This window comes from Danio aesculapii, chromosome 2 (assembly GCF_903798145.1).
Source record: "Danio aesculapii chromosome 2, fDanAes4.1, whole genome shotgun sequence".
Taxonomy (NCBI): Eukaryota; Metazoa; Chordata; class Actinopteri; order Cypriniformes; family Danionidae; genus Danio; species Danio aesculapii.
In genome coordinates, this window is record NC_079436.1 from 15,367,264 (window position 1) to 15,390,058 (window position 22,795).

At 36.3% G+C, this 22,795-nt stretch overlaps 1 protein-coding gene across 1 annotated transcript in view; it reads right to left on the reverse strand.

Moving 5' to 3' along the window:
• Positions 1-4,242: 4,242 nt before the first annotated feature.
• Positions 4,243-22,795, reverse strand: part of cfap57 (cilia and flagella associated protein 57) — a 160,215-nt gene continuing 141,662 nt past the window's right edge. The window contains exons 19-22 of the mRNA XM_056473426.1: positions 8,309-8,443; positions 8,087-8,230; positions 4,920-5,049; positions 4,243-4,737 (exon numbers count right to left, since the gene is read on the reverse strand). Of these exons, the coding sequence (XP_056329401.1) occupies positions 4,583-4,737; positions 4,920-5,049; positions 8,087-8,230; positions 8,309-8,443 (564 nt within the window). The 3' untranslated portion in view covers positions 4,243-4,582. The remainder of the gene's footprint in view (positions 4,738-4,919; positions 5,050-8,086; positions 8,231-8,308; positions 8,444-22,795) is intronic.

A 22,795-nucleotide genomic window follows, 5' to 3' on the forward strand; every position in this document is an offset into this window, starting at 1 on the left:
TATGCTCATGACGAGAGCCATTAAACTTTCGGTGCGTAGCACCATTAAACTACATAAAGAAACAACAAAAATCAATAAAAACAACTCGTATACAGAATAATATAACAAATAAAGATATAATGCACAGAGCGACATATGAAAATGAAACAATGAAGTATATGAAGACAGTTTGAAACAACTAATAAGAAGGCAGAGCTCACGATTAACATATACATACAAATGAACTCATGTGGCTTAAGTATTAACTTCACATACCTCGCTCCGCTTTCCCAAAGAGTTCTATTAAATAAATTGTGCAGGATTAAGCCTCCCTTTTTCCATAAATCGCACAGCAACGTGTCTTCTCTTCACTTCTGCTAGCCTGATTAACCTATTAGTCACCTAGGCTACCGAAACACGTGACATGCTCTTATGCTCTAAAATTATTTAAAGGGATATAGTGATTTAGTGGTCACTTACAGTTGTCTCAACCCAGTTTACAGACACTTTTCATTATCAAAACAAAAATTATAAGAAAACTACGATAATAGGCGTAAACCAGGTTTAAAATTGCATTGACATCTATTGGTAATTGTACGAGGCTTTGAGCGTTGCCATATGAGGCCTGAGGCAACTCATTGAAAGCAATGCAATTCCTTTTGCATTGGTATAGTGACGCCAAGGGGCACCTTTAGGTCCTCATACTGACGCGCAAGGTGCCTGACCATGCTTCAGATTTTGATGCCATCAGGGTGTTTTTTTTTTTATTGGATTAAATGCTTTGAATTTTAGTATATCTCATTAATTTTCTATTGGTGCAGCTTTTTGGACAAAAAGAAAGATTAAGGAATTTCTTTTCAACCACTGACACTGTTAAATCGATTAGTCTTTTTTTTGTCTGTGTTCACATTGCAAACTTAGAAAATTCTTTAAAGTCTTTAACTGCCCAGATAAAGGGAACTACTTTTAAAAAAATCTAAACAAATTGACATAACCCAAAATATGTCCTTAGGGAAGCTTGAGGGTTACATCTAATTTTATGTTCTTCTTTTATTTCATTAACAACAATGTTTTATTATTCTATTAGTTTAACTATTAATGATTACTTTTGGATTTATGTTTTACTTGTTTACTTGTTGCATCTTTTGACAATAACAGTAATTATGATGTTAATGGCCCCTGAAAATGACCTCTTTCATAAAATAATTTGTCTAATATATAGTTTTGTTTTGTTTTTTTGTCTCCACAATCTAATTAGACAGCAATATCTTCAATCTCACTGCTGGCAAGTATGTTTTTAATATTATGATCTAATAATATATGCTATGCATTATTAGGATAAATATGCATTACTAGGTGCTACAACTTTTTTAAAGTTGGTAAGAAATCAGACTTTCCTTTTCCCTTTACTCTTGTTATATGCATAAGTACTTGTTAAATATATATATATATATATATATATATTAGTGGTGGGTCGTTATCGGTGCTCTTTCTTATCACGCGATAAAAAAAATATCGTCATTAATCTATTCTCAAAGTTGGGTTGGGAGCTGGGTATATTCTATGCAAGCTATGATGACTTTCACCTTGATTTTTTAGCTCAGATGTATACCTGACCTGCGAACCGTCTGACAAAAAAGTGCCCTTCTCAATCAAATCATCAGGATGCCTGACTTTAACTGCAGTTCGGCAGTTTCACTTTAACTCATGAACATGTTATTCATGCCTTTGTGACATACTGGGGGTATTAGACGCAAATAGACAGTAACACCCCATTCACACGGGGCGTCAGTTTCAACGCTTCCCATTCACTTTGAATGGGTGACGTCAGGCATTGCCGAACTGTATTGTGGATCCGTCAGCACCACTTCAGTGGCGTTGCTCGCTGCAGAAGTTGGCACTTTCTCCGTTTTTCAAGTGCCGATGGAAGCGTCAGCCTCTGCATGCAAATACACCAGCTCAGACAGTAGCCGATTGCTTTCATTTTATAATTTCATTGGCTGACGCTGCTATTGTAATGGAGGCCAGCTAGTAAGTACAGTGCAAGTAAACCTCACTCCTCTGACCTCTAAAGGTGCTCTAGCGACAGATGCTAGAGGCCATGGTCTTAAGCCTCCTTGCTAGATCAACCAACTCCCATGCAGAAGGTTTCTGGTTTGATACCAGCTCGGAGCAGGTTGGGTGGTGTAGGACTTGCGGGGTTACATTGGTGCTGTGACCCGGATGGGAGTGACGTTTAGGGGGGTGAGTGTAACAGAGGCCAGCTAGTAAGTGCTGTGCAGGTAAACCTCACTCCTCTGACCTCTAAAGGTGCTCTAGCGACAGACGCTAGAGGCCATGGTCTTTAGCCTCCTTGCTACAGCAACCGACTCCCATGCGGAAGGTCGCCGGTTCGATACCAGCTCAGAGCGGGTTGGGTGGTGTAGGACTGGCGGGGATATATTGGTGCCGTGACCCGGATGGGAGTGAGGTTTAGGGGGGTGAGTGTAACGGAGGCCAGCTAGTAAATGCTATGCAGGTAAACCTCACTCCTCTGACCTCTAAAGGTGCTCTAGCGACAGACGCTAGAGGACATGGTCTTTAGCCTCCTTGCTAGAGCAACAGACTCCCATGCGGAAGGTCGCCGGTTTGATACCAGCCCGTGTGAATTGAGGCTAATGACTGGTAAGAGTGTTATGGAATGCATACTCCACATGTCTTAATTCCATTTCTGTTTAGTTCAGTAAATGACTTTATTCAATTCACCTTTATTTGTATAGCGCTTTTACAATGTAGATTGTGTCAAAGCAGCTTCACATAAAAGGTCATAGTAAATTGGAACATTGTAGTTCAGTTTGTAGTGTTTAAGTTCAGTTCAGTTTAGCTCTACCGATCCCAAACCATGCAAGCTAGAGGCGACAGCGAATAGGGAAAAAAGACTTCACTAATTGGCAAAAGTGAAGAAAAAAAACCTTGAGAGAAACCAGACTCAGTTGGGCACAAACGTCTTGTGCAGAGCTGCAGTCTCAGCGGCGGAGGCTGGAAGCTGGCCTCAGCGAAGACTCGTCTGTCCCTGGAGCGTCACAGGAATCAGTCTCATGTTCTCCACTCCTCCATGGCCACCACAGTAGCTGCTCAGGAAACGGCCTGGTACAGGATATGGAAACCTCTAATCAGTGACTCTGCATAGTCTGAGGGCCTCGGGAAGAGTATCCCCAGGTGGAAATGGAGAATATATGTTCATAGTGTACATAAACAAGATGCAGAAACCTGTGTGGAAACCCGCTAAGTGGTGCACTGAGTGTATGCTTTACTAAACAGATAGGTCTTTAATCCAGTTTTGAATTGGGAGAGTGTGTTTGAGCCTCGGATGTTATCAGGAAGGCTAATTCCATAGTCTAGGAGCCATAAATGAGAAGGCTCTACCTCCTTTACTCGACTTTGCTAATCTAGGTACTACCAGAAGCCCTGAGTTTTGATCTTAAAAAGCGAGTTGGATTATAGCAAGACAGAAGTTTGGTTAGATAAACAGGAGCTAAATTATTTAAAGCTTCATATGTAAGAATCAATATTTTAAATTCAATACGAAACTTAACAGGCAGCCAGTGTAAGGAGGATAAAATTGGGGTGATGTGATCAAATTTTCTAGACCTGGTAAGAACTCTGGCAGCTGCATTTTGTACTAATTGAAGCTTGTTAATAGAGGATGCTGGGCAGCCAGCAAACAGTGCATTACAGTAGTCCAGCCTAGAAGTCATAAAAGCATGAACTAGCTTTTCTGCATCTGAGATGGATAGCAGCATCTGAGATGGATAGCAAAAAAATCGCTGTTTTGAGCTTATGTAGGCCTACAGTTCAAAATTCACATTTGACTGAATAAACAGTTAGTAAACACAAGTACATCTTATTGAACATAATTTATTTTTATCACCAATTATAGTAGAACATTTTCTCAAGCAGATTGTGATGCATGTTGGAAACAGAAGATGAGCCCCTGGTCTAATGCGCTACTTGGCTTGAGAAACCTGACCTCAAAGACTTATTATTTGGGTAGCACACTTATTCTGAATGCCTTCGGCAGAATTCAAATGAGCCATATTAACCTAGATTAATTCTAAGATCAATCTAGATTAACCTAGATTAAAAAAATATATCTATGCCCACCTATAAAATATATATATATATATATATATATATATATATATATATATATATATATATATATATATATATATATGTGTGTGTGTGTGTGTGTGTGTGTGTGTGTGTGTGTGTGTAAAAAACATAATTAAGTTTCTGCCCTGCCTTTGTAAGTGGTTTAATCTAATCAGATAAACTCCTCAATCTCCTCATCATCATGCATCTGAAAACATTCTGCATCAGAGAGTGCTGATGGTTATTCTGGTGAACAGTAATAGTTAACAACCTGCATTCAAATCATTATCCATTTTGGCAATTCAATCGGTTCACTTCAATTCAATCGTTCAAATTCTAGAGGCAAGTCTCATTCAGAATATATATATATAGAACATTTATTTAGATCTGGACAAAGAGTATTGTTGTTCCTCATAACTGATGCATAAAATAACAATACTTTATTTAGCAATGTTAAAAAAAGTATTGTTTAAAGTGGTGGCAGTTTAGTTCTAGAGGAGGGTGTCTGGCAGAGAATCTCTTGCTTGAGTCTCTGGATTTCCATTCGCTGAAGCTGGATGACCTTCTCTGTTTCTTCAAAATTCTGCTGCATCATCAAGCTGGTCCTGCCTGCTGAACGTGTACCTGAAGTATCAATGAAAATGGCAACTAAGAACCTCCAACATGAACAAAAATAAAAGTCAGTGTTCACGTGGTCCATGATAATCAATGAGCATTTTGTTTAAATTGTAAAATAGTAACAGTTGTAAAAGTACAGAATGCAAAATTATCACACCAAAAGTATCATAATTAATCAAATGGGTCACCTCTTGTGTTAGCAGAGCGCTTGATGTTTTTGTTCAAGCTGCTTTGACTCTCAAAGCTGCGCAGCTGCATTCGGACTGTGTGGAGCTCTTGACGCAGATCATTTATCTCTTTCATGAGCATAACATTGTCCTGGACATAGGTGACAAAAGTTAATTTTTCCACACAAACAGAAACCCTCTGATACATCTGACTGTGTATATATGTTAATATATGTTTTTTGAACATAATTTTCAATATAAAATAATTTTTCAAGAAGCATTAATTACTTTAATGAAGCATTGTCGCCTGCTGGACACCCATAGCTTGTTAGTCAGGGTCCAAAGTACATAATCTAAGCATTAAAGGTGCAGTAGGTGATCTGCCAAAATGCTAACCGCTTAGCATATTATCTTTGGACGGCAGGGAGGGACTGTGTTTCAAAGCCACGCCTCCTGATATCGCGAACGCACGCACCGCGACAGCAGACAACCCACTAGTTCATGTCATTCGCCAGTAAGAATTAGCGCTATTTACTGATGTTCTGTTGTTAAACTAAATAAAAATCTACATTATCGATGCTGTCAAAGGTCCATTATGAAACAGAAAATAGTCACATCAATCGTTCACCGTGAGATTTCAGTGGCTGAACAACACGTCTGTGCATATAACCTATTCATAACACAACACACTACATCAGCTTTGCATGACTAAAACATAACATTACCTGTCTAACAGTAATACTTCAGCCATGGTGCCGTCCTTCCTCCAGCGTGCAAAAGTAACTCCAATATTGATCAGGATTTTAAAAGTTTCAATTCAGCATTTGATTTTATCACGACTGTGATTGTCTTGTGTGCACGTGTTGTGAACGCCCAGCGATCATGCAGGTGGGCACGCGCTAATGGCAGATATGCGTGAACAGAGATGCAGAGAAGTCCAAATCTACATTTGTTGACAGACAGTTTGGGCTATTTATCGGAATTATGGGAGATGTTTAATTGGATGAACATTTTTTAATTTTATGTCCTACACAGAATATAAAAATACATATAAACACATTTAGATCATTTACTTTATTCATTACAATTGGACAGTGAAGACACTTTCAACCAGCACAAAAAAAATGTTTCTGAAGACAATCACCTACTGCACCTTTAACATATGCAGACATCTAAATTTTTACCCCTTGGGTTACACTAATTTCTCTCTGCTTGTGAACAGCCTGCTTTCTGTCAGCTTATTATAGATGCATATATTAATGTAATTAATATGTTCTCACATTAAATTAATATAAAATTTGACATTTATAGTTATTGCATGAATGGCAAATCATTTTATTTTAGAAACTTAGAAAAACCCTCAAATGAAAATGGCACTGATGCAATGTAACTTTTTTATTTGCAAGATATAATATGGGATTTTTACACCATAATACTCACTACTTTTGAGTGATTTTAAAATGGCTACTTTTATTCATACTTTATGTAGTATTTACAACATATTTTTATTCTCACTACATTTTTGGCAAGTAATGGCCATTTTACTCAATGATTTGTCAGTACTTTTTCCACCACTGAAAATAGCAAGCATATTCATCATGTAATTTTGTGATTATAAAGCTTTCATGATAGTCTTATGAACATCCATGAAGTGTTGTCAACTTTTTAAATAACTTTTAATCTGCTCCCAGTAGCGGTATGAACCTACACTGGTCTCACGGTTTGGTTGGGTTACGATTATCATGCCATCGATTTGGTTCAATTCGATATTTCGGTGCATCACGGTGCATTGACGATGCTTTCCATACACAGTTTTATATTGGGGGTGGGGGGGTTGTGGGGGTATAACAAGCTGTCTGAATAAACACACACACATAAACACACAGCATCACGCTCTCTCATTCACACACATACAAACACACACACACACACACACACGCGGAGCGATATTGTCAGACCGCCCACTCCCATTCAAATTACACCAGAGTTACCGACCGCTCCCGCGCTTTATTCAGGAATTTATTCCCGCGCCGCAAGAAATCTGGTCGGGTCCGGCGGACCTCTATCCAGAACAGCCGAGAGGAGAGGAAAAGTCACGTCAGCAGGTCAAATGGGCCACAGTGAGAGAGAGAAAGAGAGAAAAATGGAGTTTACCTTCATTCCCTAAATCACAGTGAAATAGGGGCTTCTGCTGTGTCAGCGAAAGACTGTCCAGCAAACACATGCGCAGTGAAATTTTGCACAGCTTCTGCCTTTTTAAGTAGTTGGAGCGTTGTAAATACTTGCGCTCGCCTCCCTTGCCATAGTAAGCTACCGCGACATAGTGCATATGAGATAAATACCGTCACTACATCATAACCGGTTATGATTATTACTGAACCGATACCGTGCACCAAAGAAACAATTAATTTTGACACCCCTAGCTACCGGTCTATGTCAGAGTCTATGTCAGCATGATCAAAGAAATGTATTTGAAAATTCCCTGCCTGTTTACAACATACAAACACTCTGAAATGAGTACTTTGTTTCTGACACAGAACAGATATAGAAAGACCAATCAAACCAGACTTGGCCAGCTGAGCAATAAGAGCAGAGTTGACTTATGGAAATGAGAGGTTTATAAACATTAAGGGCATAGTTCACCCAAAATGGAAAAATTCCTCACTATTTGCTCACCCTCAAGTGGTTCCAATCTTTCATGCATTTCTTTCTTCTGTTGAACACAAATGAAGATATGTCAATGGCTGCTGCTTTCCAACATTCTTTAATACAGCTTAATTTGTGTTCAACAATAAAAAGAAACTCAAACAGATTTAGAAGAAGTGGGGGATTATTAAATGATGTCACATGTTTTTTTGGTCAAACTATCCCTTTTGTCTGAAATTGATTGTATCAAAATCATTGCAACATGATTCTAATATTAAATTGATATTTTGAGAAAATTACAATAATTTCTGACCTAAATACTTGTTGAAGGGGACTTTAGCCCAATATTAGGATACTAAAATACCATATGATCTGCTCTTTTATGTAAAACCATAACTACAAGCTAGAGGGAAATACATTTGGTACAATATAAGTTACATTTTTGCTTGGACTTGTTCATTTGTCAATTCAGTTTGATTTTAAATAAATATGCTATTTTCCCTTTTCAAGTCTTTTTAGTTGTTGTTGTTTGTTTATCTCACCTTCATGAGCTTGGTGTTTTTGGCCTGAAAAATGTTTGTGTCTCTGCTGAGCTGTTTCTTCAGTGTAATGATGACATTCTCATAGTGCTCCCTGTGTCGGCTGTTTTCTTTCGGCACATCTGTGTCCTCTCCAGGTTTCTCCACCTACAGTCCAACACCTCACATGCTTAGTAACGGGCTCAAAACAATACAAATATCAACTTCAGTATTGCATTATCTTACCACATCTGATGGCTGTACATATTTTTTGTAGAGCTCCTGGATGTTTTCCTTTAATCTTGGGGGGTCTTGGATGTATTCAACACATTTGTAAAGGTCAGCTTTGAATCTCTGTACCAGAACCCCTGCATCCTGCACCTAGAAACCATGGAAGACTAATCAGTAGTGTAAAGACTGAAGTAGATCAGACACAAATATTTGTTTTGTTTTTAATATAATGCAGAAATACTCCTAACCCAACATGCAAACCCAGCGTCCAGGCAAAACCAGGCCACCACAAAATTATTTCCTGTGCAGTTCATTTAAGACTACACCCGTGAAAATGTTAGACATTTTGTTGAATTCCAGGGTTTTCCTTATTTAATTTATTTATTATTTTTAATTTTATTCATTTTAGTTTATCCCTAATTTGTTAAGCATTAACTCTACATTAACAGACATTAGTTAGCAGTTTATTCTACATAGTAACAGCTACAAAGACTGTATTTGTGACTTATTTTAATACTTTAATGATAATTATTTCACTACTAAATTTAGTATTGCATCATTTGCAATCATAACGACTTTTTATGATTTGTAAATCCCTTATAAATGACAATTAAATACCCAATTTCAAATTAAAAGAAAATGTTGCAATTGTGGTGTTATTTTGAATTTATCACAAATATTAACATCAACAGTTTGTTATTGATATTGACATTTTAGCCTCAGGCAGGCCACCAAATAATGTAGTAATAATTTATTTGGTTGACACGTTTATATATCAATTGGTCCATCGTTTTTATGTTGTAATGTATATATATAAAACAACTTACAGATAATCCAGATTTCTTTGAGAAAATGGGATTTTATACAGATTGTGTTAATATGTGTTGCAGTCTTTACTGCAGATGAAGTTGGTATATGTACTTGTCAGCATTTGTCAAATAAAGATTTCAGATGTTTACACGAGTGATATACTTTGTTTTGTCAAATTTAATTGTATTACTTTATTGTGTCCTGAAGAATAAGTAATAAATAAAACTGCCCTTACAGAAAAGTCACATGAATTGTGAAGTTCATGCAGTCACATGTGATCACGAGGACAACATGTGAAGAATGTGGACAGCATGTGATCACATGAACCCGCATGTGGACAACAAGTGGAATTCAGTGGACAACATCTCTTTCTGAAAATCACATTGTTTGTGATGACCCAAACTATACTGTGAATGGCTGGCAATCAAACATGAACTTGCATGTGAAATTTCACATGTGAAAATGTAAAAAATTACATGTGAAACATGAGAACCACATGTGAAATGCACATGCAGAATATTTGTATTTGGAATGTTTTTATGTGAATTCCCATGTGATCACATGTGAAACACGCGCATTCCCATGTGTAACACATCTGATCACATGTGAAATATGTGTATCAAAATTAGCTAAATTTTATGAATATAAAAATGAATAACAAATTATTATTTAATTATGAATATTTATATTTAACTTACAGTTAAATGTAGCCGAATAAATTATTTTAATAAAAAAATATATATAACAATGAATTTATCCACTCGACTGAGTAAACTAGTTTACTTGTCTGTTTATTTGAAAGAGAATAATACTTGTCACAATCACCAGCGATCAGAGGTGGGTAGTAACAAATTACATTTACTTCGCTACATTTACTGGAGAAAAATTGTTTGGTAACGTACTTTTTGAGTGCTTTTACTCAAGTAAATTATAAGACAAAAAAATCATTACTCTTACTTTGCTACATTTGGCAGCGTTCCTCTGTCATTGTTAAAAGATAATTAATATGATTCATATGACTTGTTTACAAATATTGCAATGTGCCACATTGGAGAGGTTGTGTTGCGAGAGGTTGCTATAGAGATGCGTCTACCGCTTTCGGTTCAAGTGCGCGCCCCAAGTTGAGACTATGTTTTCACTCCAAGATGTCAACAAGAATAGTTTGATAATGCGATGCACGCTGTGCATAGAACTGACATTGCAACATATACATGAACTACAGCTTCAACCTGAAAAAACATGTAGTGGTAAGTGTCAACATTTTCCAATTTGAACCTTATTAATGGTAACTATGATGAGCTAATGGAATAACTGATTAGCCCAAGCACATATTAGGCATTCACACAGTTAACCATTAAAAATACAATAATTAAACATTATTTTTGCTATGATGACATACATAATATTTTACTAGATATTTTTCAAGATACTAGTATTCAGCTTAAAGAGACATTTAAAGGCTTAACTATGGTAATTAGGCAAGTTAGGGTAATTAGGCAAGTCATTGTACTACAGTGGTTTGTTCTATAGACAATAATATTTTTTTTTAATAATAGTACTCACAGAAAGGTCATCTTAACTCACAGAATGGTCATCTCAAAGTATGAATGTTCTGTATTAATGCAAGTGAATTTTTGCATCATGTTTGATATCATTTGAAATGTCTCAACTGTGCAACAGTGCCAGGTGCGACTGGTACAATGGTCTTATTCCTTCAGAAATAGACATAATCAAAACAATAGATTTATAACTCCAGGTATCTTTTGATCCACTGATAAGGGTGTGCCCCATACCTAGGGGGCTTCTATTCAAATTATAATTTGTTCCCTATAGGCAGTAAATCATCAGACCTAACATGCCACTAAATGCAAATGCCTTCATCAAAAAGCTCAGGGAGATTCTGTAACCAGATCAGCCCATAGTGTGGAGCTCTCATGCTCTATACTATGTATATTTTGAAGTGAGGTCTGCATCTTTTGATCTTAGATCTATCTTTCCAACATCTTGTATTGAATATTTATGAATTGACTGAATAATTGGCATAATACATATTTACCTGACTATAAAATTTTTATGTTTGAATGCATTCTGCTTACTCTGTAATTATTCAATTTAGTAGATTACGCTGTATCCTTGTTTCCGCACTTCCTGCGTCAGGTAAGTAGATGGACTGAACTCCAGTTGAAATGGAGAATTGGGCACACTAACTGTATTTTAGGGATCCGACTGACTCTTGATATTGATTCAAGTGTACTTAGGTGGAAAAAGGAGTTAATGCCGTCTAGGGCAACAACCAAGATAGGGTGCCTGACCCTTGTTTGAAAGTAATATTATTCTAAATTAAGTGTACATTGGAAATCATGAGCTTGGCTAAACCAAAATTATTTTAGAGAACAGTAGTCGGTTACATTTATAATAATGACCCTGACCTCGGATTAGAAATGATATTGTCTTAACTCAAGAGTGTACATCTAAGGGGACTAATCGAAAATATTTTAGAATGAGCAAGCATAGGAGCAGCCATCTAAAAGTATTAGTTAATTACCTCTGTTTAATAATCAAGACTGACAAGAGTGTGACCATGAGGGAGGCCATAGGCCGGGACGATTCCTCTGAGCGACATGAGCACCCGAATAAACAAATGTAATAGTTACGAGTGAAGACAAAAGGTTCAAACATTTATCTAAATTATATATTGATATAATCTTAATGCTTTATGACTGGAGTCAGATAAAACGAAATATAAATATAATAATATTCTAAACCACCTCATATTAAAATTGGAGTCAAATTGGAGTTAAAATTAAACTGAAACAACATTGTACACTGGAAAGGCCGAATATGCAGTGAACCTTCATCCACTAGTGGACATCTTCATTGGGCCAGCCAGGTGGATGTTACAGGGGGAAAGTGTCCATTGTCTAAAGAAGCTTTACAAACTTAGGGTACATTATACTTGACAGTGGCAGGTTGAGAAGAATTCCTCTCTTCTTTTCTAAAGGAATTTAGAATTTAGGATTTGGAAAAGATGAATATATGGTAGGTACAAAACTACAAATTGTGGATGAGTGGCTAACCAGTTTTTATTTTATTTTATTTTTTTTTTACCAGAACAGCCTGGTGTTCTGTCATCTTTGATATATTTATAGGCCTATACTACAGTGATTTGTTAGTGATCAGTTAAAAAAAAATTATTTCCACATTTGAGGAGTGTGTGTGTGTCCATGCGTATGTGCGTGCGTGCGTGTGTGTTTGTGTTTGTTACACACAGAAAAGCAAGAAAATATTGATTTTAGATAAAGAATGGCAATATTCACTCAGTTCCACATGCCTAATAAAAACCACCAAGAGTATAAAACACCTTTTTGATGAAAAAGGGGCACAGCTTAGAAATGCATAACTACAGTAATACTTCCATGTGTGGCTTCTCTCTACTCTTCATGCAAAGAATCCTAATATGCGCGTGGAAAACAGATATTCTTTTGGAAGTCCTTGTTTCATGCCTGACTTTGCAGCACAGATTGGAGAATCCAGCAGGCGTGAAAACTTTTTAAGCTAAATTTAAATTGCCAGAAAAAGAAAGAGGACTCAAATGAGTCATGCGTACAGGAAAGGGGGCTCCTGAGGAAAGCATTCTGCCTCAATTTCGGGTGTGTAGATGGATTTAACGGACAAGTCACATTCTTTATCAACTGACCAATGGCTTAAGAAGAAAATTTGCATGAGAGCCTTCCTTTGCAAGTTATTATCATATGTCCTAGATCAAGCACTTTAGAACTATGTGCTGAGATTGTTTTGGGGGTTTCTAAAAGTCCATTTCAATATAAAGAGGGTTTGTGTGTGTGTGTGTGTGGGGGGGGGGGGGGGGGGGGGGGTTGCAAAGATGGAGGGGGTTTCCTTTTGTAATGTCTTTAAAGGGGGGCAGAAGTGTTTTTGTTAGCCTTCCAAGAAGATAAGATGTCACAGGGTGATCTTACTGTCAGATGTTTTAGAGCATAGACTCGTAAAAGTCATTTTAGAAGTAAAACATATCTACCTGCGAAATTTGAAGAAGTTTCGCATGTTACTGCGGTGCAAAGTTCAAGCTTGGTGAACTCTGACCTACGAAATCGCATTGCTTGATTGCGTGAGACCAGTCGTGGATCAAAACAGGACCCCTCTGGACAGAAATTCGGAGCAATCGCTTTCTTTTTTAAATGGCTAATCATCTTGTTTAATCCAGCCCCTTTTCGCAGCACTGCACGACAGAATTTCGCACACACAAAGCCCAGTGTGACCACAGCTTTATGGAGTGAGGGGCTGGTTTAGTTGGGCTCTTCACCCTTGAACTCATTAATTTATACTCTCCAGCTGCTGTAGAGTTTACGAAACACTTTTATTATAGCAATAAAGCTGGAAGCCTTTAGGTTGATTTGCCTAGTTTTGTTCTGATAATGTTTGTTAATGGTCTGGATGACTGGCCTCATGCAATTATTTTTATACTTAGTTGCAGATATTATTTTATTAGTCAAGTAGAAACAGGAAAGATACCTAATTTTTTTAACAGCTAAGAAATAACATATAAAATTGGTTCAATGATGACAATGACACACTCAGACCTCATGAATCAGACCTTGTACCTCAACAATGGTAACAATTAAAATGTTTCATGCCGCATTGCATGCTGGGTGTGGCACAGTACATAAATCCCAGCATGCATTGGGGCATGAATAAAATATGTAATATAATGGTGTTAAAGTTTTCTTTATTTGCGTTTGATTTTGCTGTTGTTTATGTTTAGACTTTCAGTACTTGTCACCATTGAGCTTCATACGCTGATTATTGATGTCTCTTTGAGCGCAACTTATAGAGCAAAGTGTTTTTGTTCAAGATACTCTTAAAAACTTCCAGAATTCAATGCCACATACAGGTATGTTATATGACATTTATCAATAAATTAAACAGAAGACAGGAGCAGTGAATCATATTATATTACAAATGGTTGTGCCTCACTAATAACAATATGAACATCACCAGATCCTATTTATCTTTTATTGACTTGCTTGACAAATCAAAAGGGCTTATTATACAAATTCCTTTAAAGTTGCAAAAGCCGATATAATATGTCAGGGCTAAGAGTCCAACTAAAGCAAACTCTATTCTCCATGATGGTGACACAAAATGTTAACCTTTATCTCCAAAAGAACTTTTGTAGATGTTATACAAAAATTAATGTTTTAGTAATAAGTGTAGCTGGTGATGATGTTTGTGGACTTGTTTAATCATCTGCTGATAATTTTAATGATTTAATCATTTGTTGCATTTCAGGTTATTTCATTACAAAGCTGTGACTGAAGTTGTAGTATTTTGTATGTTCCGTTCTTCTTTTTTCCCTTCAGTATTTTTCTTCATTTGTTCATTGCTAATCCACAATTATCATTTAATTAGTCATTTAATTAATTCATTTACTTCAGCTTTGCTCTATGTTTCTTGAACACTCAGTAGTGTGGACACTTGGAAGTGTTCAATTAAAACTGTGGTATTTGCTCTTGGGTTTAAAGGGTTAAAGGTGTGAGATGTAAAAACACGGTGTAAAAATGTATTTTAACAGTAATATATTGTTAATTTAAAATACGGAGACAGACTGTAAAAAAACAGTAGATTGCTGGCAACCCAGCTGCCAGTAGTTTACCGTAAAATCAAGGAAAAAAAAACAGTGTTTTACTGTAAAACATGAAGCAAATTTCTTCTGTGTGTCACCATTGTGGAGGAGAGTAGAGCAAGTGTTTAAGTCAAAGATGAACTGCTGCTGCTGTTCTGCATGTTCCTTTATTTGACAATAGCGGCTGTCTTGTTGCTGATGCAGTAAGAATCTCTCTAGTAATACCTAAGACATTTGATATACTAAGACATTTGGGTAGTGGTGGACAAAGCGAGGCTTCATAAAACATTGAAACAGTTGAAGCAAATGTGTTGACACTTCGAAACATTTCAAGACCCACTCTACAGTGCCGCCTAGTGGTCATGTTTTATGCATTGCACTGGTTCAGTGCACTCAACAGCTTCAGCATAGAATGGTTGAGCAAATTGTGGTGATAAACCCCACTTTGTGGGATTAAAGCCTTTAGTGTTATAGTGGAGTGGTTAGGGTTCCTGACTACCATGCAGTGATTGTTGGTTCGAATCCAGGCTGATACAGTTATTTTGAAATGCTTTAATATCAGTTTGAGATGCTTTGTCCGTGCATCGTTCTGTTTCAACATTGGTCTGACATCCGAATGAACACTTTGTAAATAAATATGGCTTGTTTTGGTCATACAACAGGGTTGTTGATAGATCGGATACAGTTGTGGACAGAAGTTAACAAGAATTATTTATGTTATTCATTAAATTTCCCATTTATTGTATTTTATTAACTTCTACCCCAACCCTAAACCCAACCATCACAGTACTGTAAAATATTAATTATTGTTTTAGTTACAAAAATTATGTTAAATTGATGGCGTATCTGCAGCTGTATCCTATCTAGACTACACTATAAACAGTAGCATGATTAAAATACATAAAATCATGATTTTGGAGTATTTGTACAAGTCGGGATTCGAACCCAAAAGTCATTTAAAGCCTCAATCAACTGGCACATGCACGGTCCACTAGGCCATACGAGACAGACTCTGTTAACTGACCTTGTCAGCCAAATGCATATTCCCCAGGTTTCGAAACGCTTCTGAACTGATCGATGCTTTGAATCGCTTTAGTGACGTGACCAAGTGTTTCGAAACACTTTAATCACGTGACCTGGGTGTTTCGGATCATGCTTCGGTACAGTGTCTCGAAACACTTGCGCTTCGGGATCTCAACACTGTGTCGAATTGTCAGTTTCACGTCAGCCATCCCTACATTTGGGTTAAACAGAACTTTTCTAATTAACTAAAATAAGTTGTTGTTATATACATATGCTTATAACCATACATAGCACATTACATAAACTCATATTGGCCGATTTGAGGCAGTCGCTTTCAGTGAACAAAATGTTCACTTGAGTATTGTGTATCAATGTGGTCTATGTATTTTTACAGCAACATACTGTAAAATAACAGTACATTGCTGGCAACTGCAGCTGCCAGCATTTTACTGTTAATTAACAGAGCAACAGGTAGATGCTGTTAATTTAATAGTAACTTGCTGGCAACTGTGCTGCCAGTAACCTAATGTTTTATAACGGGACAATTTTTAACAGTGTGTTTGAGGTTCATATACTGATTCTTAATGTCTGTGTCTTAACGTGCAGCTGGAGGGCTTAAGGTTTTGTGCATGAAATTAATTAAATTTGTATTAATTCCTTAATAATTGTTCGTTGAACCCCCATGGGAAGCTGAAACAATATCAAATAAAATTTCTATGGCTTATTTTTAAAGGACTAATAACACAATCTTCAACAATTAAACACACACAGTGTAGTTTCTCATTGCCTTTCTTGCAATAACCAATGAGTTTCAGAAACACAATTATTACAGCCAGAGAATAATTGAGACAGAAGTGTGAAGGTTCAAGAGCTCAACTAAACAGCCTCTGATCTCCATGATTGTGAGGTCAAATTAAATATTTTCAACAAAAAATATAAACCTCTGTTCATTATCAAATATTCTTCAGATATGAGAGAATTGATATCAAACTTACTTTTTAAAATGTAGTAGACTAGGTAGTTTGTTTGAATTACCTAGAATATGGTTTGAGAGGTTTAAAGAAGATTTTTCAGATAAAGTATTTATAGGAGGAGTGAAATATAGGTTTATAAAAAGAAGCAAAGTATGTTTATTGAATTATTTATTAGGTACAGCAAAATTAGCAATATGGAAAACTAGGAAAAATAAAGGTATAGGGTTGATGGCAACTGATCCTGAAGTAATGTTTCTGTATTTGGTGGCAGCAAGAATAAAAATTGAATTTGCGTATTACAGCTTAACAAATAATGTAACTGGGTTTTATGAAACCTGGTGTATAAATGAGGTTCTATGTGTTGTACATGATGATCTTTAGGTGTTAAACTTTTAAATTTTGTATGTATTTGAATGTATCTGAGAAGTTTTTTTTTAAATTAGCAATGTAAGCAATTGTTAAAATAAAGTATTATTTAACCTCTCTCTCTCTCTCTCTCTCTCTCTCTCTCTCTCTCTCTCTTTCTCTCTCTCTTTCTCTCTCTCACTTCCGCTGTGAGTGTTTGGGCACGAGAAAACGGGTGTGTGGGAGTGTGCGTGGTGAGTGAAAGCGATCTGCTTCTATCTCTTTTCTTTTTTTTTTCTTACTGAATGACTGCTGAATTTGTTTGACACCCTGTTTTTTTGACTTGTTGAGCCGTGTGCTGTTTCTCATTGAGAGGGCAGTATGACGGCTCTTTTTACACCTGTACTTTCGCTATCCTTACCATCTAGGAAAGTTTTGTTATCAAATGCCCAGCCGTTTGTTACTGATGATACTTTAGTGAGAATAATGTCTCGCTACGGTAAAGTGGTGTCACCTATAAAGATGATACCGATTGGTTGCAAGTCCCCGCTATTGAAACATGTTGTTTCTTTCAGACGCTTTCTGTTTATGATTTTAAAGGAAGATGAAGAACTGAATGTGTCTTTACACCTTAAAGTTGAGGATTGTGATTACGTAATTTACGTCACAACGGAAAAAATGAAGTGTTTCAACTGCGGGGAAACGGGGCATTTAATACGCGTATGCCCAAAAAGAAATGAAAAAAAATCTGAGAATGTTAACTGTAATGTTGGTGCGTCAGCTGAGGCTGGCACATCAAGCGATGCGACGTCGGTAACTGAAGTTACGACAGTTAAAGAGAAAGATGAAGTGCAGCATTCTGAGAATGCGAATGAGTTTGCTCAAGTGGACAGTTTAAAAACTGCGGTGGGGAAAAGCTCTTCTGATACTCCTCTCTCAAATTCTGATACACAGTGCCGTGAAAAACAAAAAGACAATGTCAAATCTGATGTTTCACTGTCTAATGTGCGCTGGAGTGATTTTGAAATGGAAACAGAGCAAAATCATTTTAAAGTTCCTTCGAAAAGGAAAAAGGCTGACATTTTTCAATCTTGTAAAGCCAAAAAAACTGAAGTGGACGATGGTTGTAGTGATGATGGAATGGAAAGTGGCAGTGAGTCTTCTAGCTCAAGCATCTGCTTGTCTCAGAATGACTGCTTCACTCGTAGTTATGAGGTTGATGAAATTAAACTCTTTCTTAAGATTACGAAAAACAAAAGAGGGGTGGAAGTTTCTGATTATTTTACCTGACACGAAACAGTTTGTTGAAAAAACTAAACTATATACGTCAGAAGGTTTGTTCACAGACAAAGAGAGATTTCGCTTAAAGAAGTTTGTGACAAAATTGCAGGCTGAGGACGTAAATGAAGGAAATGATATTGCTTAAGACCATGAGTTTGAAAAGGTGTGTGTGCACTTTTTTGTTGTGTTTGTTTTTCTCTTTTCCTTTAATCATTGGTGAGTTAAATATTGCGACAATCATTGTTAATGGTTTAAGAGAAGCTAATAAGAGGGCTAAAGTTTTTGAAGTGATAAAACCAAAAAAAGTTGATGTTGCAGGAAACACATAGTGACTTTAGAAATGCTGCAGAGTGGGCAGTAGAGTGGGATGGGGTCTCAGTCTTAAGCCACAACACATCCCTTAGTGCGGGAGTTGCAATTCTTTTTAGTAAAAAAATGTACTCCTCATACGTATCAAGTGGAAGAATTTGTTAATGGGAGACTCTTAAAAGTTAGAGCCACCTTTGATAAATTTATTTTTAATTTCATTTGTGTGTATGTCCCTATACTTCAGCTTTGGAAAGGATGGTGTTTTTATATACACTTTGTTCTGTAATACAAAATTGTTGTGTGGAAGAATACCTTTTTCTGGGTGGAGATTTTAATTGCACAATGTCTAAATTAGACAGGAATCATGCAGAACCCCATTTGCCTTCTCAAAAGCGTTTAATTCAACATTTTAAGGCACATGAGCTGTGTGATGTCTGGAGGCAACTGAATGGGACACAAAAACAGTACACCTGGACTCATGTTAGGGATAGTGTTATCTCCTTAGCTAGACTGGACAGATTTTATGTTTTTAAACATCAATGCAATGTTATAAGAAAGTGTTCGATCATCCTGTTGAGTTTTACTGATCACAGTATGGTACAATGTAATGTCTTTTTAAACTCAATTAAAACCAAGAGTGCATATTGGCAATTAAACGTAAACTTGTTGAATGACAAGTTTTTTAGAGATGCTTTTAAAATGTTTTGGAGTGAGTTTAAGACAATAAAATGTTCTTTTAGTTATGTAAAACAATGGTGGGACTTTGTTAAAGCACAAATTAAACAGTTCTGTATACAATTTACTTAAAACGTTACAAAAGAGACTGGCTTAGTTATGAATGCCTTAGAGGCTAAAATTTAAAAAATTCAGGAAATAGCTGAACAATCTGGTGATCAAGGTGTTTTTGATCTGTTAGTCAACAAAAATACTCAGTTAGCTGATTTGTTGGATTTTAAAATACTGGGAGCTTTAGTCAGACCAAGATTTCAGAGTATAAATCAAATAAATGCTCCTTCCAGGTTTTTTTTTTAACCTAGAAAAGAAGAACAGACAGAGTAGGACCATCCATGCTTTATACTCTGAATCAGGGAGATTGTTGACAGAGCTAACTGAAATTTGCAGGAGAACAACTAGTTTTTATCAAGAATTGGATAAAAATGAGCTCAGAGTAAACTATGGGGTTGAAAATGCTTTTTTCAGCGGTTTACCGCAGGTCTCAGAGGAGGCTAATAAGGAAATCTCAGGTGTACTGAGTGAAGCAGAGCTATGGAAAGCCCTCCAAGGGATGGAGTCAGGAAAGGCTCCAGGGATTAATGGTTTACCAGTTGACTGGTATAAAACCTTTTGGGCTGATCTAAGGGAAGATCTAATGGAGGTGCTGAATGAGAGTCTGGCTGAGGCCCGACTACCTCTGAGCTGTCGTCGAGCTGTTTTAACCCTTTTGCCAAAAAAAGGTGACCTGGTGGTTATCAAGTGTTGGAGACCCGTATCTCTACTCTGTAGCGATTATAAGTTGCTCCCCAAAGTCTTGGCAAATCGGCTGGCAGAGGTAATGAGCTCTGTCATCCATCCTGACCAGACTTACTGTGTGCCAGACAGATAAATTTTTTAATAATGTTTCACTTGTTTGTGATTTGTTTGAAGTCTCCAAGACACTAAATATAGATTATGGTTTAATTTCTCTGGATCAAGAAAAAGCCTTCGATCGGGTAGAACACCACTATTTTTGGACAGTTTTAAGTGTTTTTGTCTTTTCTCAGAAATTTATTGATTATGTTAAAGTTCTTTATAGTGACGTTGAGAGTATTTTAAAAGTTAATGGTGGTTTGTGTGCCTCTTTTAAAATTTGTAGAGGTATCAGACAAGGGTGTTCACTATCTGGTATGCTTTATTCTTTAGCAATTGAACCCCTTTTAAATAAAATAAGAACTGAATTGCATGGCATAGTCTCACCAAATTGTAAAAATAACCTCACATTGTCAGCTTATGCTGATGATGTAATTGTTATAGCTGGAAATCAAAGTGACATTCACGTATTAATAAAGTTGCTTTCAATTTTTAAAGAATTGTCTTCTGCAAAGGTAAATTGGAGGAAAAGTGAGGCAATACTGTTGGGGAATTGGAAGGGCAGAAAACTGGTTTTACCAGAAGGTTTAGAATGGAAAAAATCAGGCTTTAAATATTTAGGTGTTTTTTAGGTGATGAATTAACAGTACAAAAAATTGGGAGGGGGTGTTTGAAAACATTAAAAGTAAGCTTGAGAAATGGAAATGTTTTTCACCAAAAATGTCATTCAGAGGCCGCATCTTAATAATCAACAATTTGGTTGCATCCTCGCTATGGCACAAATTTATTTGTGTTGATCCTCCCACTTACCTTTTAACTAAGATACAGTCTATTTTAGTGGATTTGTTTTGGGACAAACTACACTGGATTCCACAAAGTGTTTTATTCTTGCCTAAAGAAGAGGGTGGGCAAGGGTTGATTCATTTGCAAAGTAGATTGACAACGTTTAGGTTACAACATATCCAAAGACTTCTAAATGGTTCTGTTGAACATAAGTGGTGTGATGTTGCTTGTATAATTTTACACAAGCTTGGAAATCTTGGTTTAGACAAAACTCTTTTTCTTTTAGACCCTTCAAAATTGGACACTTCTGTTTTACCAATTTTTTACAAGAACATTTTTAAGGTGTGAATTTTTTTTGTCCTTAAACAAACAATGGACACACTATCACTTCATTGGCTTCTGGAAGAACCTTTAATCTATGGAGCACGCTTTGACATATCTTCAGAAGGGCTATACCATGGTCTTAACAAGGCACTTATTAATAATAATGTCATCACGCTGCGACATTTACTTGAATTGACTGATCGTGATTTTAAGAACTCTGAAAAAGTTGTTAAACGTTTGGGCTTCAGATCCATTCGCCTAATTGAACAGGCAATTCTGAGGTGGAGAACTGTCCTTAAACCGGCAGAATGGTTGCTGCTGTCAAGTTTTTGGGATGGAAAAAGCATTCCAAATCTTTCCCACTTTTATATATTTCGGTGAAAATAGAGAATTTTTCTGGTGTTTTCTTGGAATCTGTAGATTCAGTGTGTTTTTATCTTTTTATCTTGTTCTGGAAAAGTTTTGTATAAGTTTTGTGTGATCAACTTAAATAAGAAAATGTTGGACAAAAGGTGTGACACTCTATGGCGTGATTTTTTAAAACTTGATAGTGAAGTAAAACCTCAGTGGAGAGCACTGTACAAACCACCATTGATGAAAAACGTTGCTGATTTGCAATGGAGAGTCCTTCATGGGGCTATTGTTGTAAACTCTTTCATTTCAATTTTGAGTCCTGAAATTAGTCCGTTATGTCCTTTTTGCAATGAAAGAGAAACCATTTTTCATGTCTTTGTGAAATGTGTTAGGTTGGGTCCATTGTTTAGGTTATTGCAAAAGTTTTGTGCTAGGTGTTGTGAGACGTTCTCTTTTGAAATGTTTATCCTCGGTTTTAAATATGTAAGGAGTAAGAGGTTTTCTTGTCAATTATTAAACTTTATACTAGGACAAGCAAAAATGGCTGTGTATATGAGCAGAAGGGGGAAAATTGAAAATAACATAGAACATAATGTAGTAATTGTATTTTCAAGTATGGTACAAGCAAGAGTCTTAACTGATTTTAATTACTATGTACAAATGGATGATTTAGACACTTTTGAAAATATTTGGTGCTATAACAATGCTTTATGTTGTGTAGAGGAGAACAGTGTTGTTTTTACACTTATTTGAAATTTATGGTTTTCTTTGATGCAACTTGAATCAAATTATTTATAGTAATATTTTGTCGGTTTTAATGTAATAAAGTTTTTGTAAAATCTCAATCTCTCTCTCTCTCTCTCTCTCTCTCTCAGTCTGTATTTGTCTCTGTGTTTGTGTGCATGTGGGGCCCGTTTTGCACTAAATGTGATTTTAAGCATCTGAAATTACTAGCTGACTGCATAACATATTTTAAAAATATTTTTAAGCATACTTTAAAATCTTTTTGTTGACCTTTTTTACATAATTTGGATTTTTACCAAGAGCAACAAAATATACAAAGCATAACAGACTACAAAGATCAATAATTAT